This window comes from Caretta caretta, chromosome 9 (genome assembly GCF_965140235.1).
Source record: "Caretta caretta isolate rCarCar2 chromosome 9, rCarCar1.hap1, whole genome shotgun sequence".
Taxonomy (NCBI): domain Eukaryota; kingdom Metazoa; phylum Chordata; order Testudines; family Cheloniidae; genus Caretta; species Caretta caretta.
This window is the reverse complement of record NC_134214.1, coordinates 551,037-567,943: the sequence shown is the minus strand read 5'-3', so window position 1 is coordinate 567,943 and position 16,907 is coordinate 551,037. Positions and strand designations below refer to the sequence as shown.

The following is a 16,907-nucleotide window of genomic DNA, read 5'->3' as shown; positions in this document are numbered from 1 at the left end:
TGTATTAAAACACATATGAGAACTGATGGTCTAAGTCTAGAAGAAGAAGAGTTGTATTGAAACGCATGTTGTTTGCCTGCACCCAGCTTACCAAGCGATCCAGATAGCTCTGTATCAGTGATCTGTCCTCTTCATTATTTACTACTTCCCCAATTTTTGTGTCATTTGCAAACTTTCAGTGGTGATTTTGTTTTGTTCCAAGTCATTGATGAAAATGTTTAGTGTAGAGCCAAGGACTTATCCTTGCGGGACCCTACTAAAAGCGTGCACATTCAATGATGATTCCCCATTTACAGTTACATTTTGAGACCTGTCAGCCTGTTTTTAGCCATTTAATATGCGCCATGTTGATTTTGTATCCTTCTTGTTTTTTAATCAAAATATTGCGAGGACCAATTCAAATGTCTTAAGTCTATTATGTCAACTCTGTTACTCTATAAATCAAACTTGTAAACCCATCGAAAAGAGATATCAAGTTAGTTTGACAGGATCTATTTTCCATACGTGCATGTGATTGATATGAATTATATTATTCTTTTATTCTTTATTAATCAAGTCCCATATCAGCCATTCTATTATTTTGACTGGGACTGATGTCAGGATGAGAGGCCTATGTTTACCCTTTTAATATATTGGCATAACTTTAGCTTTCTTCTTGTCCTCTGGAACTTCCCCTGTGTTCTAAGACTTACTGAAAATCAACCTTAGTGGTTCAGGTTGCTGCTTGGCCAGCTTTTTTAAAACTCTCAGATGCAAGTTTCCCTTATCTGCTGATTTTAAAATGTCTGACCTCAGTAGCTGCTGTTTAACAGCCATTGTTACTGTTGGAATGGAAAGAACTTCATCCTAGTCATATAATATGACTTCATCATCATCATCGAACTATATCCAGCTTTTTCCTAATGTTAAGTAGGTAGACTAGGTGACCATAACAGTCCCTTATGACTTCCCTGGTACAGTGAACTTAATCTCCATGTTAGGGAAGTCATGTCACTGAAACAGTGTCATTAATATTCACTTCTTAAAATTATGGCTTATGTTGCCTCTGCAGTATTTCACTATACATGTATTATATTTTAATAATTTTATATGTGTTTTGTTATATTAATTGTAGTAAGAGCTTTCATGATTGCACAGCACTTGAAATGTTTAAATACAAAGCATAGTTCAAAAATAACATTTTATGTATCTATTGTAATTCAGATTTTTGCCTTCTGTGCTACCATAAAATAGGTGGTGATATATTTGGAAAAATTCACTGATAAACAGTCTAAGGTATTGTCATTTGTTTTTATCCTAACACTTTATGTTATAATAATAATGAACTCAGGGGAACCACACCGTTCATAAATGCATTGTAGTGTATTGGAAACACTTTTAAAATTTTTATTGGCTGAAGACCCATTACATGTAGTAATCAATAATTCATGACCCAATCAATCCTATTTCTTGTTCAGACAATTGCTAAGACAAACAAGTTTGTTAACATTTATGGGAGAAAATGCTTCCTGCTTCTTATTTACGTCACTTGAAAGTGAGAACAGGTATTCGCATGGCACTGTTGTAGCTCGTCTTGCAAGGAGGTATTTATATGCCATATATTCTAAACATTCTTATGCCCCTTCATGCATTCGACTTGTAGGCTCTAAACTTTTACATTGTTTTGTTTTTGAGTGCAGTTATGTAAAAAAAAGAAATAATTCTACATTTGTAAGATGCTTTCATGATAAAGAGATTGCATTACTGTCCTTGCGTATGAGGTGAATTGAAAAATACTATTTTGTTTCGTTTTTACAACACAAATATTTGTAATAAAAAATAATATAAAGTGAGAACTGTACACTTTATTCTGTGTTGTAGTTGTAAACAGTATATTTGAAAATGTAGAAAAACATGCAAAAATATTTACAAATTTAAATTGGTATTCTCTTATTGTTTAACAGTGCAATTAAAACGGTCATTAATCGCGACTATTTTTTAAAATCTAGTTAATTTGTTTTGACAACCCTACTTTATATTGAAAACTAGTAAAAATTATGCTTGAGCTAATTTGTTTGAGTTTGTTGGCTTAGCTGAATATGCTGCTGCCCTGTGACAAGAAGGTACCTGAGGCAGAACCTCCTTGTATTGCATCTGCTACAGTATAAAGTAGCTTTACATTTTGTGGACATTACTGTTGAGAAAACGATTTTTCATGGATACCAAAAACTTAAGTATTATTCTAAAAATCAGTTGACCAGTTTCTCTTGCTAGGCTTGTCAAGTATCTTTGTAATTTTTCAGCCAAGGTAAAATTATGTCAGTGGCATGTCACGTACTGATATTCACTGAAAGGCAGAATGAAAGATGATTGATTATTTCAGAAGGTCTCAGATGGTCTGTTTGAGATAAATCTGAAAGTGGTAGAAGGATGACTGAAAAAAATTATTCTAGAGTTTGAAATCTATTACGTAATTCGCTGCTGTTCTCCAGTAAAGGTGATCGCCACCGAAACCTAAGGAATGCTATGTAGCCTCAGGTTCGGTCTGTTTCTAAATAATACTGTGTCATATTTTGACATACAGGAGAATGCTAGAGGCTACCTTACCGCTTGTTTATAAAATTGTTTCCTGAAGGATCCACAGATCTAGATCCAACCAAAATAAGCCTCTTTTGAAGCTGTGAATATTACAAGCATTAATTAATTGTTCATGGAATCATAAAAATGTAGGGCTGGAAGGGACCTGAGGAGATCATTTAGTCCATACCCGTGGTTATGAGGCAGGATTTAGATCATCCCCGACAGGTCTGTGTCTTGACTCTTCTCAAAAATCTCCAGTAATAGGGATTCTCCGACTTTGCTTGGTAACTTGTTCCAGTGATTAACTGTCCTTAGACAGTTAAAAAGTTAGAAAGTTATTACTAATATCCACCCTAAATCTCACTTGCTGCAAACTAAGCCAATTACTTCTTGTCCTACCCTCAGTGGACATGCAAAGCAATTGATCATTGTCCTCTTTATAACAACTTTTTACATATTTGAAGAGTGCTATTATGTCCTCCTTCAGCCTTCTCTTGTCTGGGCTAAACATGCCCAGTTCTTTCAACCTTTTCTCATAGGTATTGTTTTCTAAACCTATCATGTTTGTTGCTGTCCTCTGGATTCTATATAATTCGTTCACATCTTTCTAAAAGTGTGGTGCCCAAAATGGGTACAGTATTCTAGCTAAAGCCTCACCAGTGCCAAGTGGAGTGGAACAACTACCTCTCATGCCTTACATATAACTCTCCTATTAATATATCCTAGACAGCGTTTCTCAAATGTGGCCACCATGGCTGCATGCAACCACCAGGGGTGTTTCTTGCAGCCACAGCCTCCTGGGCTGTGTATGTGTGTGGGGAGTAAAAGCCCCTCCCTTTCCCTGTTGCTCCTGGATGCACCACCTTGGTGTTGGTTGCTGGGGCCGCCAGCAGGGGTTGGGCCTTGCCTCCCTCTAGAGACACCTGGAGCACAACGCTGGAGGAGCAGGCAGGCGGTGAGTTCCCCACCTGCCCAGGGGCTGTGGGGCTCAGGCTTTGTGCATCAGCCCAGGGGTGATGGGTTGGTAGATTCTGGCAGTAGGGCTTTGGGCTCCAGTCCCGGCTCTGGTTGCACAGTGGCAGGCCCTATGCTCTGACGGTGGGGCTTCAGGCTCTAGGACCCTGCTGCCTCCCCCAGCCCCTCATTCAGGGCTTAATTTGTCCCGAGGTTTGGCAGGGTTGAGTAAGTCTGCTGTGAAAAGTGATAGTTGTATGTTAATATCACTTTTCACAACGGACTTACTAGCTAGAAATAAGTAAATTGCAATGATCTGGACATGTATATGTACATATTTATTTGTTTTTCTTAAAGCTAATTAAGAATTTTAGGAAAAAGTGTGAGAGCAACCATCAGCAAAAGTTAGTGGCCGCACTGTGAGGCTACCAAAATATTTGTCCTGAGAACCCCTGTAATGACATTTGCTGTTTTCACAAAAGCATCACATTGATGTTCAGTTTTGATCCACTGTAACACCCAGATCTTTTCCAGCAGTACTGCTGCCTAGCCAGTTATTTCCCATTTTGTATTTGTGCGTTTGATTTTTCCTTCCAAAGTGCAGTGCACTGTACTTGGCTTTATTGAATTTAATCTTTCTTCTTCAAATTTATCAAGATAGTTTTGAATTCTAATTCTGTCCAGGTTGGTATCATCTGCAGATTTTATAAGTGTGCTCTCTGCTCTATCATCCAGATTGTTAATTAAAATATTGACTAGTGACAGACCCCTGCAGGACCTCACTTGATACATCCTTAAAATTTATAAATACAATAAAATATCTAAAGTTAGAATGTCTCTGATTTTGAATTAAAAATAGTAAACAATGAAGATATGGTAATAGGAAAGAACTCGCTGTGAAAATAGCTTCAAGTTGCTCTCCTATTCAAAACTTATGGCTAGCCAATCCATTTATTACTGAATTCTGACTACAGCAAAGGACATGTACTATTTGCTTCCTATTTGCAAGTTTCTAGAAACAAATTAAAAGACAGGCAATTTCAAAGTGTGAAAGTATGAAAATGTAACTGTTTTAATTTACAGGTTTCAGAGTAACAGCCGTGTTAATCTGTATTCGCAAAAATAAAAGGAGTACTTGTGGCACCTTAGAGACTAACCAATTTATTTGAGCATGAGCTTTCGTGAGCTACAGCTCACTTCATCGGATGCATACCGTGGAAACTGCAGCAGACATTATATACACACAGAGATCATGAAACAATACCTCCTCCCACCCCACTGTCCTGCTGGTAATAGCTTATCTAAAGTGATCATCAAGTTGGGCCATTTCCAGCACAAATCCAGGTTTTCTCACCCTCCGCGCCCCCCCCCCCCCCCCCCACAAACTCACTCTCCTGCTGGTAATAGCCCATCCAAAGTGACAACTCTCTTCACAATGTCTATGATAATCAAGGTGGGCCATTTCCAGCACAAATCCAGGTTCTCTCACCCCCTCACTCCCCTCCAAAAACCACACACACAAACTCACTCTCCTGCTGGTGATAGCTTATCCAAAGTGACCACTCTCCCTACAATGTGCATGATAAAGTCTGCTGCAGTTTCCACGGTATACATCTGATGAAGTGAGCTGTAGCTCACGAAAGCTCATGCTCAAATAAATTGGTTAGTCTCTAAGGTGCTACAAGTACTCCTTTTCTTTTTGCGAATACAGACTAACACGGCTGTTACTCTGAAACATGATAATCAAGGTGGGCCATTTCCAGCACAAATCCAGGTTTTCTCACCCCCCCACCCCCATACACACACAAACTCACTCTCCTGCTGGTAATAGCTCATCCAAAGTGACCACTCTCCCTACAATGTGCATGGTAATCAAGGTGAGCCATTTCCAGCACAAATCCAGGCTTTCTCACCCCCCCCCCCTTTTTTTTTTCCCGGACACACACACACACACACACACACACACACAAACTCACTCTCCTGCTGGCAATAGCTCATCCAAACTGACCACTCTCCAAGTTTAAATCCAAGTTTAACCAGAACGTCTGGGGGGGGGGGGGGGGGGGGGGGATAGGCTACCTTGCATAATGACTTAGCCACTCCCAGTCTCTATTTAAGCCTAAATTAATAGTATCCAATTTGCAAATGAATTCCAATTCAGCAGTTTCTCGCTAGAGTCTGGATTTGAAGTTTTTTTGTTTTAAGATAGCGACCTTCATGTCTGTGATTGCGTGACCAGAGAGATTGAAGTGTTACCACCTCCGGTATAGGGTGGTGTTTATGTGACCATTGTTTATTAGCACTGTAGTGTCCAGAAAGTGGATTTCTTGTGTGGACTGGACCAGGCTGAGGTTGATGGTGGGATGGAAGTTGTTGAAATCGTGGTGGAATTCCTCAAGGGCTTCTTTTCCATGGGTCCAGATGATGAAGATGTCATCAATATAGCGCAAGTAGAGTAGGGGCTTTAGGGGACGAGAGCTGAGGAAGCGTTCTAAATCAGCCATAAAAATGTTGGCATACTGTGGGGCCATGCGGGTACCCATAGCAGTGCCGCTGATCTGAAGGTATACATTGTCCCCAAATGTAAAATAGTTATGGGTAAGGACAAAGGCTCACCTTGATTACCATGCACATTGTAGGGAGAGTGGTCACTTTGGATGAGCTATTACCAGTTGGAGAGTGAGTTTGTGTGTGTATGGGGGTGGGGGGGGGGGGTGAGAAAACCTGGATTTGTGCTGGAAATGGCCCACCTTGATTATCATACACATTGTGAAGAGAGTTGTCACTTTGGATGGGCTATTACCAGCAGGAGAGTGAGTTTGTGGGGGGGGGGGGGGGGGGGCGGAGGGTGAGAGAACCTGGATTTGTGCTGGAAATGGCCCACCTTGATGATCACCTTAGATAAGCTATTACCAGCAGGACAGTGGGGTGGGAGGAGGTATTGTTTCATGATCTCTGTGTGTATATAATGTCTGCTGCAGTTTCCACGGTATGCATCCGATGAAGTGAGCTGTAGCTCACGAAAGCTCATGCTCAAATAAATTGGTTAGTCTCTAAGGTGCCACAAGTACTCCTTTTCTTTTTTTAATTTACAGTGAGTTAAAGACTTATTACTCCCGGGGGAATTCTGTGCCCCTGTGCACATGCAGAATTCATGTCCCCTGCAGGTTTCTTTGCTTCCCCACAGAAATCTGATGGGGAAGCAATGGGAAGCTGCAAGAGCAGTCACGCCCCTCCCCAGCAGTGCGGGCACATCGTTTCAGGTGCCCGGAGCAGCCAGCGGAGAGATAAATCATGCAGGGGATGAGGTTGGGGGAGCTCCGTCCAGTTGCTCCTACCCTGTGCTGGGCTTAGCTGCTAGTCCAAGTTGGGATGGGGTGGGGGTAAGGGAATGGGACTTCCTCTTCCCTTTTAAGGAGTGGCTAGGGCTATGTCAGACCTACCCCCAGAAACCTCCCCTGACTACACACACACTCTTCCCTCTAGCTCCTCAGCCACGGGCAGAGCAGTCACTGTACAGAGAGCTGCTCCTCCGTCCATCCAACCCCTGTGCATCTGAACACCCCCCATACCCAGACCCCTGCTGAGCCCCCTGCACCTGAACCCCCACTCTGCCAAGCCTCACCCCCTGCACCTGGAGCCTCCCACCGAGCTGGATGTCCTACCAACTCGCTGCCTCCGGACCCCTCCTGAGCCTCTGCATCCAGACCCCCCACCCCTGCACCCAGACCACTCTCTGCTTTTTTAAAATGGGGGGGTACTTTTCATATACTGAACTCCTGTTTTCATATCCCTCCCTACATCTGATTACTTCCCAGACCTTCAGAACTGTGGAAGATGCTGGGTTTCAGAACAAACTTTCTTACCAATAATTTCCTTTCTGCTAGCGGCATCTCCCACACTTCTACACATGCTAGATGGCTCATGAGCCAAGGGTAAAATATTAAGTGCAGCCATTACCGTAGGACCATTTGTCTGTGGTCTAATGTACATAATTATTCTGTCTGGAATATTTTTTTGTTAATGATGTTATGCAAGTTTTATAGCTTGGGAATAACTCATGTAGTGGCAAGTAGGAGCAGAGGGGGCGTGGTCAGAGTATGTGGAGCCAAAACAGTGATTTGTCTCTGGGAAGCTGCAGAGAGGGGGGATCAGCCCAGAAGTCTAGACTTGTGGAAGATGCCTTTACCAGAAAGGAAATTATTGGTAAGAAATTTTCCGTTATAGTGATAGACTCAAGGAGCTCAGTCTTATCGTCTTAATAAAGAGAAGGTTAAGGAGTGACTTGTTCACAGTCTGTAAGTACTTACATGGAGGACCGATATTTAATAATGGGCTCTTTAATCTACCAGACAAAGGTATAACAAGATTCGGTGGATGGAAGTTGAAGCTAGAGAAATTCAGAATGGAAATAAGGCATGCATTTTTAACAGTGAGGGTAATTAGCCATTGGAATAATTTACCAGCAGTCATGATGGATTCCTCATCACTGGCAAATGTAAAATAATGATTGGATTTCTCAAAAAAAAAAAAAAAAGATATGCTCTAGTTCAAATGAATTTAGTTTGTGGAAGTTCTGTGTCCTGTGTTTTACAGGTGGTCAAACTAGTTGATTACAACGGTCCCTTCCAGTGGCCTTAAAATCTATGAATTATAGAACGTCATATGCTTTTCATAATGCTGATAAATGCTATTTAAATTGTAGCCAAAGAACTGATACTTGCATGTGACCTGCTTTAAATTGTATAAGATCCATTATGGTAGTCCAAGTGAGGTTGTGCTAGAAAAGGATCTAAAACAAGATGTTTGTTTCCTTTTTAAAGTGTATGAAATGCTATACAAATAAAAATAATAATCGCAAAGTATAAGAGTAATTGGTGGTATGGAAGAACAATATTGCATCCTTTAGAAGAAATCTAATCTTAAATATAAATATATAATACTTTTCTACAGTGTTGGCACATCTAGGTCTGGTCATTACAAACAACCATACTTAGAATCTAGTTGCAGTAATTGAAATTAGGATAAAAAAGGAATAGTTTTCTTTATTAAGAGACTTTTATATACTATTTTTATGTAACTAAAAATAACATTTATTTTCTTGTTTCCACTGACAGTTCCCCCCCCTTTCTTCTTTAAATGTAAATCTACATGACTTCCTAATTTAAATACAGAAAAATTAGTTGGCCTAGAAGGCTAAAGACAACCATTTCTTTTCAAGCTAATAATCATCAATGAATATTTCCCAAAATTATGAAGAAAACTTAATGATGGAGTTTTGGGGTGCCTGAAAGAGAGAACCAAGTAAAATGAAGCCATTTACTTCTGCCTGTCTTAAGAATGTTTGTAATAAATAAATCCTGCTCACTAATTAAACACCTAGATGTTCGTGTTTTTAATTGGGCAGTGGGAGTCATTTTTGTTGCCTATTAAGGTAGGATGCAAATTACTGTTAAGTAAACGTGGAATAAAAGCAGTTTATTTTATGTATGCAGTCATAAGCAGAACACTTGTCAGTTTTGGTATCTTTTTGATTAAACATATGCAGGTGGTTTTTTTTTTTTTTTTTTTGAAAGCTTTAAAGTGTGTTTCTTTTGACCTCTTTTGCTGCTTTTTCCTGAAAACTAACTTTGTATGTTGACTTTGTATGTTAAAATGAAACATGGAAAAGACCTCTGCAGGGAGATAGGTAGTTCTATTAGACTATCTCTATGGTCATCTGGTATGTTTACCGTGAATCGCAGTTTGTTCTTGTGGCTTATGGTAGTAAAGAACACTCAAGAATTCAGTTTATTACTACATGTCCCATGATTATTTTAAGAATCTTAAGAATTCTGTGGACACTGTGCTCCTTAAAATGCTGTAAGATCTTTCAGTACTGACCCACCAGATACCTACTCTATATTAAAAATAAATAAGACACTTAAAATTTGGACCTTGAAATAATGCCTCTTGTCTAGTTGAAACTGATGCTCACGAAAGCTTATGCTCAAATAAATTTGTTCGTCTCTAAGGTGCCACAAGTACTCCTTTTCTTTTTGCGGATACAGACTAACACGGCTGCTACTCTGAAACCTGATGTAGATTGAGTTGCTTGTAGAGTGCCCTGTGCCTTCCTTTCCACAGTGCTAGTACATTAGTATGCAAATTATAAATATATCTATAAAACATTGTCTGAATGTTCCATATGATGTCAAGAAGTATAACATTTTGTATAAATCGTAGTAGTTCCATTCTGAAGGGAGCTAGCGCTCTTGTAAAATGTGGTTGAAACTTTGCAAACTAGACATTTCTCAAATGGTTTCACTGACACTGAAGAAGCTTTAAAACTTGAGGAACTAATGTCTTAATGGTATTTAAATGTTTTTCTCAGTCTAGTCTTTTTAGGATTTTACTGTTTTAAAAATAATAAAAATCCTATTTTAAGATATGGTGATAGTTTAGTTTTAATTAAAAAAAGGATATTCAACTTTAGTGCTCCAGTGCAGGCTCCTCGTGTTTTGTCTAGGTTTTAGAGTGCATTGAATATCTCTCTTCTCTGCACACAACCAGATAATTGATCACAGCACTGCCTTTACAGTGTCTGAAATGAGTGCAAATAACATTCATTGCATGGTGTGTACAAAAAGCCTCAACCAATACAACACATTTTTGACTGAAAAAAGTAGCAGCTGCAACATCAACCTCAATCCCATGATTTGGCCCTGTAAAGTTTCACACTGCTTCATTAAATTGAATGGGGTTATATTAGTGGTGTAAGATCAATTATATTGAATTTTTATGTGTGCACTGAAAGATACTTCCTTAAAAGTTCTGAACTGTCTCTATTTTTGTTTTATAAGGATTAGTAATATTATACAGAAATATAAGGTTCTGTTTACAGCTGCAGATGTATGGCTAAGTTATTTGGAGTCTGTATGTAGTCTTCATCAACCATGTAGATGTAATTGCCTGAAGTTACTGAAGCTTTCTGTTTCATTATATCTTACTGATAGAATCCTTTGTAGTTGTGTACACCATATCTTCCTTTTTATTGATTCTGCTGTGCCCATAGCAGAGTAGAGCTTATGCTCTCTGCATCTTGGAGAGCTGTTTCTGCAACATTCAGAACCACATTTGGCTTTGTTTTCACCCTATTTGTTATCATGAAATGGTCATTTATATATAATATGACTTTTTTTCTTTTTACCAAGAGTTTCTTCATTAGGGGTATGGAAGTAAGATTGCTTGTTGCTTTGTGTCCTTGGTTGGAAAAGGGTTTATTTATGGGACAGAGACTTCCTTGCACTGTTGGTGTACAGTCAGTGATCCATGACTAACAGATTGTCTTCCATTTTTTGTTTTGGAGTGATGTGCATTGAATTTGCTCTGCCAGCCCTGCTATCCCCTGACTACAAATGGCATACTGTGATTCTGACCTGCTGAAGGAGGAGCAGAGGTTTTTAAATTATTAAAATTGACTGGGCTCTTTAGTACGCTTCTGGCTTGTCCTTGGGCTTGGATGTACATGTAGAAAAATTCCACGAAATAGTGAGAATGTAGCTAAACGGGGAATAGAGTGATCATTTAATATCTTTGCGAGTTTTTTTGTGGATTATTGTGAATATCTTTCTCCATAATGTTCCAATATAGTTATTAGTGCGATTTCCCCCCCCCCCCCCTTTCCTGCCCCTACCCCCAATCTGAAATTCATGTACTGCTTCCCTGAAAACTTGAAGGGAAGTTGGAGATATTGATTAGGTACTAGGGGCAAGTTGAAAATAAAACCCAAGCTTCCAAGTATAGGGATGCTGACATTTATAATCTTTGTCTGTCTTACTGGAAAAGGAGTGTCTTCAGAAGCAGAGGTGTCATTTGTGTGTTATTACTGGTGCTATATCTATTAGGTGGGTTGGTGGTGCTATTTATTCTCCAGAATATATGGCGTTTTTTTTTTAGTTTCATCAGTTTGTGTATTTTATTTTTTTATTTCAAAGTGGGTTTCCATTGTAACTTCATGATCTTATGAAATTTTATTATTCACTTCTAATGTAAGAAGTGTGTTTACCATTTTACAATATGTAGACAAAGTCCCTCCCTCAAGGAGTTTACCAAGTAAACTGAATGAATTAAAAGGGAGATTGTGAAAGGTCAGAGCAGGCAGTGAAGTTAGTGTTCTGAGTTTAGGTGAAGAGGTATGTTTTGAGGGGGTATGAGATCATGGGAAGAAGCTTTAAAAGATACTGAAATGTGCACGTCTCAATTTTTTTATTTAAAGTTTGGGTGTTCTATTTTAGATGCCATTTTGTGTGATTGTGGGCCTAGCTTGATGTGAGTAATTGGACACAGGTGGGGCCTCATTTTTTGGGAGGCAGGATCAGGGCTAGAAACAGAATGTCTGTAGTAGCAACAGAGAAGGGGGAACATCCAGGGAATCATTTACAATGGACAAGATAACAATGGGATAAGATAAGCTTGGAAGGTAAGATGAGGTAAAGAATAAGTTGGGCAAGGACAAAGTGTGGGCTGTACAGGGATTGGTTCTTATACAGTGACCAAGCCAGTCCCAAAATGTGTTATAGTGTGCAGTAAATGCAATCTAATGTATAACTGTATATAAAGGAAGAGGTTTGCTGTGTAACTTTGGATGTGTGGTACACCCTATACCAGTGGTGGGCAACCTGCGGCCCACAGGCTGCATGCAGCCCATCAGGGTGATCTGACTGTGAGCCGCAAGACATTTTGCTGATGTTGACCATCCGCAGGCACAGCCCCCCGTAGCTCCCAGTGGCTACGGTTCGCTGTTCCCAGACAGTAGGAGCTGTGGGAAACATCAGGCTGCAGGGTCGTGCTGACCACCACTTGGCGCAGCTCCCATTGGCCAGGAACGGCAAAACGTAGCCACTGGGAGCTACTGGGGGGGCCGTGCCTGCGGATGGTCAATGTCAGCAAAATGTCTCACTGTCTGCAATCACATTCCCCTGATGGGCTGCCTGCTGGCCGCAGGTTGCCCACCACTGCCCTATGCACACCCATTATTCTTAGAATCATAGAACATCAGGGTTGGAAGGGACCTCAGGATGTCATCTAGTCCAACCCCCTGCTCAAAGCAGGACCAATCCCCAATTAAATCATCCCAGCCAGGGCTTTGTCAAGCTTGACCTTAAAAACTTCTAAGGAAGGAGATTCTACCACCTCCCTAGGTAACGCATTCCAGTGTTTCACCACCCTCCTAGTGAAAAAGTTTTTCCTAATATCCAACCTAAACCTCCCCTACTGCAACTTGAGACCATTACTCCTTGTCCTGTCCTCTTCTACCACTGAGAATAGTCTAGAACCATCCTCTCTGGAACCACCTCTCAGGTAGTTGAAAGCAGCTATCAAATCCCCCCTCATTCTTCTCTTCTGCAGACTAAACAATCCCAGTTCCCTCAGCCTCTCCTCATAAGTCATGTGTTCCAGACCCCTAATCATTTTTGTTGCTCTTCGCTGGACTCTCTCTCCAATTTATCCACATCCTTCTTGTAGTGTGGGGCCCAAAACTGGACACAGTACTCCAGATGAGGCCTCACCAATGTTGAATAGAGGGGAACGATCACATCCCTCGATCTGCTCGCTATGCCCCTACTTATACATCCCAAAATGCCATTGGCCTTCTTGGCAACAAGGGCACACTGCTGACTCATATCCAGCTTCTCGTCCACTGTCACCCCTAGGTCCTTTTCCGCAGAACTGCTGCCTAGCCATTCGGTCCCTAGTCTGTAGCAGTGCATTGGGTTCTTCCGTCCTAAGTGCAGGACCCTGCACTTATCCTTATTGAACCTCATCAGATTTCTTTTGGCCCAATCCTCCAATTTGTCTAGGTCCCTCTGTATCCTATCCCTCCCCTCCAGCGTATCTACCACTCCTCCTAGTTTAGTATCATCCGCAAATTTGCTGAGGGTGCAATCCACACCATCCTCCAGATCATTTATGAAGATATTGAGTCTGATCAACTCAGTGTAGCTTTGCGGTATGCCAAATAGAGGAATCTCAGTAACTAGATTCGAGTTGAATTGAATTCTTGGGGAGCCAAGTGGAAGAGGTCTTCAGGGGAGCCTAAACAGTGATCTGTCAGTATAAAAACAGATGCATTGTGGCTGGAATACTAGTAATTAAGGGAAAGTCTTTAAAAAAATCTTAATTAGCTTATGCTGTGAGAAAGCAGGAAAAATCATGCAATATTAATCCCTTGGGGACACATTCTCCTCTGTATCTAATATAAATAATTTATTTGTAAGGAATTAATGCATTACATTAGAAATTCTGACAACCAGTTCATTGGTTGTGTTTTTTTTTTTTTTTTAAAAAGGTAAATTGAAATGTATAATATAAAATATACTGCTATACTTCTAGTCCTAGTATGGACCCTGACGGATCAACAAGGATTAATTTTTTAAAATGTGCAACAGCTAAGTATTGACATACTATAAATGCAAAGCAAAAGATCTTTAGCTTTAGGGAAAAATGCTTTAGTGGTCTTTGAATTAAAAAAATACTTAAAATATGTTTAGATGTCTTCTCGTTTGAATAAGTAGAATATCTGTGTAAAACCTAGTATTTATCGAATGGTTTGCATAGTCTAGATTATGCATGGTTTGTTAGGTCGAGAAAAATAAAAAAATCTATAGAGTATCTGGTTCAGAGTGTTTTACAAGAAAATACACTTATTTTCTTAGCTGTGTCTTTTAACTTTAACAGTTCTACTAAATTTGGGAGGACATTTTGAGTTGACTAAAACTTTCTTAAACCATCTTTAATAATTTGTTTTAACATAGTGACAGATATCTGATCAATATTAATTTTTCATCTGATTTTTATTTGATGGAATTGTTCAGGATTAAGATCTTGATCATTATGTATGTATGAAGCTAGATTTTTTTCACTGTTGCCTGTATCTTTTCCCTGAAAGAGCTAATATAAATTACACATTATATCATCAAACATACCGATTCCGTTTTTTATAGTTATGCATATGTGTGTTTAAATCAGATTTTTGTTATGGTCACTGGTGCAGTGCGAAAGCACCTTCCAGGAAGAGTGTTGGGTTCATCTCTATCGGGCCATGTAATGAGTCCCTTGCTGCAACATCTTGTGCCCCTCCCCCTAAGCAACCAGCATAGTGGCTTTGCTAGAGTTGCCTGTGTTCTTGTGGAGGAGATAGCAGACCTTGCACTGCAGCAGGTGGAGCTGCCCTGGTGGATTTGAGTCTTGGTTCTGGCTGCGAGGATCCCAGTAAGACTTTGGGCCTTGGTACAGTTGTCCGTTCATGTTGATATTATCATTATAATTAAATAGAAAGCAGGGGTCTAATGTTTTGAAAATGGACACAAGGATTTTTCAATTGCAGTCCTAAAATGCTGAACTGATTTCTAAGGGAGAAAAATTTCCTGAAGAATGCAATCTATTTTTATATAAAAGCTTATCTTTCAGCATTATGGACCTGGATTAAATGTCAAAAACAAGCAGCAAGCAACATTTACAGAGGCATTTTTCTGGAATCTCGATAACGGATCGATTGAAGTGCCCAAGGTCTGAAAAAATGTCTCCTAGCATCAAAAACTTGGATTGCTTTTCTCCGATGCTCTGCCACTGTAAAGTGGCATGCACCAACAACACCATATCCTTAATGTTTGGATGTAAGGTGGGTCTAAATAGGCTTTCCTGAAAATCTGAGTTTAATTTTTAATAGAATTTTAGTGATTAAGTCATTATGTTGTTAAAGTAATGTGATTATACATTAAGATTCAGATTAAATGGTGTGTATTTTATTCCATTTATTACAGTCAATTACCAGTGCTCTGTGAATCTGACGAAAGTAATGAATTATATACATTTGCTGTTAAGATGCTATGCAAAAGGATCTTTTGAATTTGCTGAATGCTACATGTAAAATGTCGTCATTCTCCATTAATCATCATGTAATCGTTTATTGCACTTGGCTTTCATTTGCTTCAGCTGTAAAGAATTAAATACACAGGAGACTTCCATTGATATGCAGGGCTGGAAATGCCTCCTGACATCATACTGATAGAAGCAAATGTTAGTGGCAGGTTTGGGTTTAACAGTGCCCTCAGGCTGTTAGTCATTTTAGGTTGAAATCAACTGTTTGGGTTATAGAGTAATAAAATATATACACTTTAATAATTTTCTTAATAATGAAATGAAATATCTTTAATTCAGTGTTTTCCAAAATATTTATTTTACTGTACTAAGTTTAGTGTATATATTACATTATATTAATAGAACTCAAGACATTGAAAGCCTTCTGTTGAAAAGATTGAATATGTGTGGGTAGAAGTTACTTTTGAAACCAAAGTTCATAATTTAACAGAACATGAAACAGGTAGTTTGAAAACACAGCAATTTGAGACTTCATGTATTTTAATTTTACATTTAACTTTATGTAATACAATCTTCAGGTAAATTCATTATGATTTAGAAATACTTGTTTTGTGCCTATATATAATCAGGTTGATGTAGTCTGTTAATGATTTGAGGGATATTTGAAAATGGAATGGGTTTGTTACGTATTAGAGAAAAAATACATACCTAGAATGGTGCACAAAGAATTTTCTCATAGTGTAAATCTAAATTTATATGAATGGGTTTAATTTGCTTATCTAAACATAATGTTTAAATCTGAATCCTTCATTTCCATTAGACAAGGATTTAGCTAGGTGGTTTTTTTTTTTTTTGCAAACAAATCCTCTGCAGCATGCTTTTAGAGAGTCTGAAAATTTAATTTTTTTATATAAATAAAAAAACTGGAATAGACATTACTTAATGAGATTCCCGTTGTCCCTTTAAATAAATGAAAAAACAAACAAAAAGCCCTTTCTGATTGTAGCAGGTTCTGTAATATGTAGTAACTCAAGAATGATGCTATCCAAGGAGAGAGTTAAAATGTTTTAAAATATGTAATGTTCTTAAAGTCTGCCATATAAAAATTGTGGAGACAAACCTTTTCCTTTTAAGTGCAAAATAAAACATCTAGAAGCTACCCTCTTTTTTTGAAAGTCATTATTTTCTGTCAGATATGAGTGGTGACGGTTTTCACTGTACATGCTCTCATTTGTGCATCTGTATTTTTACATCTGTCCAAATATATTATTATTAATGATCTCTGATAGTGGCACAAATTTATATAGCACTTTACAAACTTATAAAACTTGTCTCCGCTCTAAAGGGCTTGGTGGGAGTGACTCAATATATAGTAAAATTCCTTGCTTTTTTTTTTAACGGGTGCCCTAACACAAGTGAAAACGAAGCCGCCTGAAAACAACATGGCGAAGAGCTGTGGAAGCTGAGCTGAAAAACCTGGGACACAGCTGGGGAACCATTGAAAGACTTGCCAGAAACAGACAAGAGTGGAG

The 16,907-nt window shown here is 39.1% G+C and overlaps 1 protein-coding gene across 28 annotated transcripts in view; it reads left to right on the top strand.

The window, feature by feature from the left end:
• The window catches only part of DLG1 (discs large MAGUK scaffold protein 1), a 529,193-nt gene that overhangs the window by 149,566 nt on the left and 362,720 nt on the right, over window positions 1-16,907 (top strand). For 2 of the 28 annotated variants that reach the window (XM_048864506.2, XM_048864498.2), the window contains exon 2: window positions 14,965-15,175. The exons of the other annotated variants lie outside the window; for them this stretch is intronic. In XM_048864506.2, the coding sequence (XP_048720463.1) occupies window positions 14,984-15,175 (192 nt within the window). In that variant the 5' untranslated portion in view covers window positions 14,965-14,983. The remainder of the gene's footprint in view (window positions 1-14,964; window positions 15,176-16,907) is intronic. 28 annotated transcript variants of the gene reach the window in all.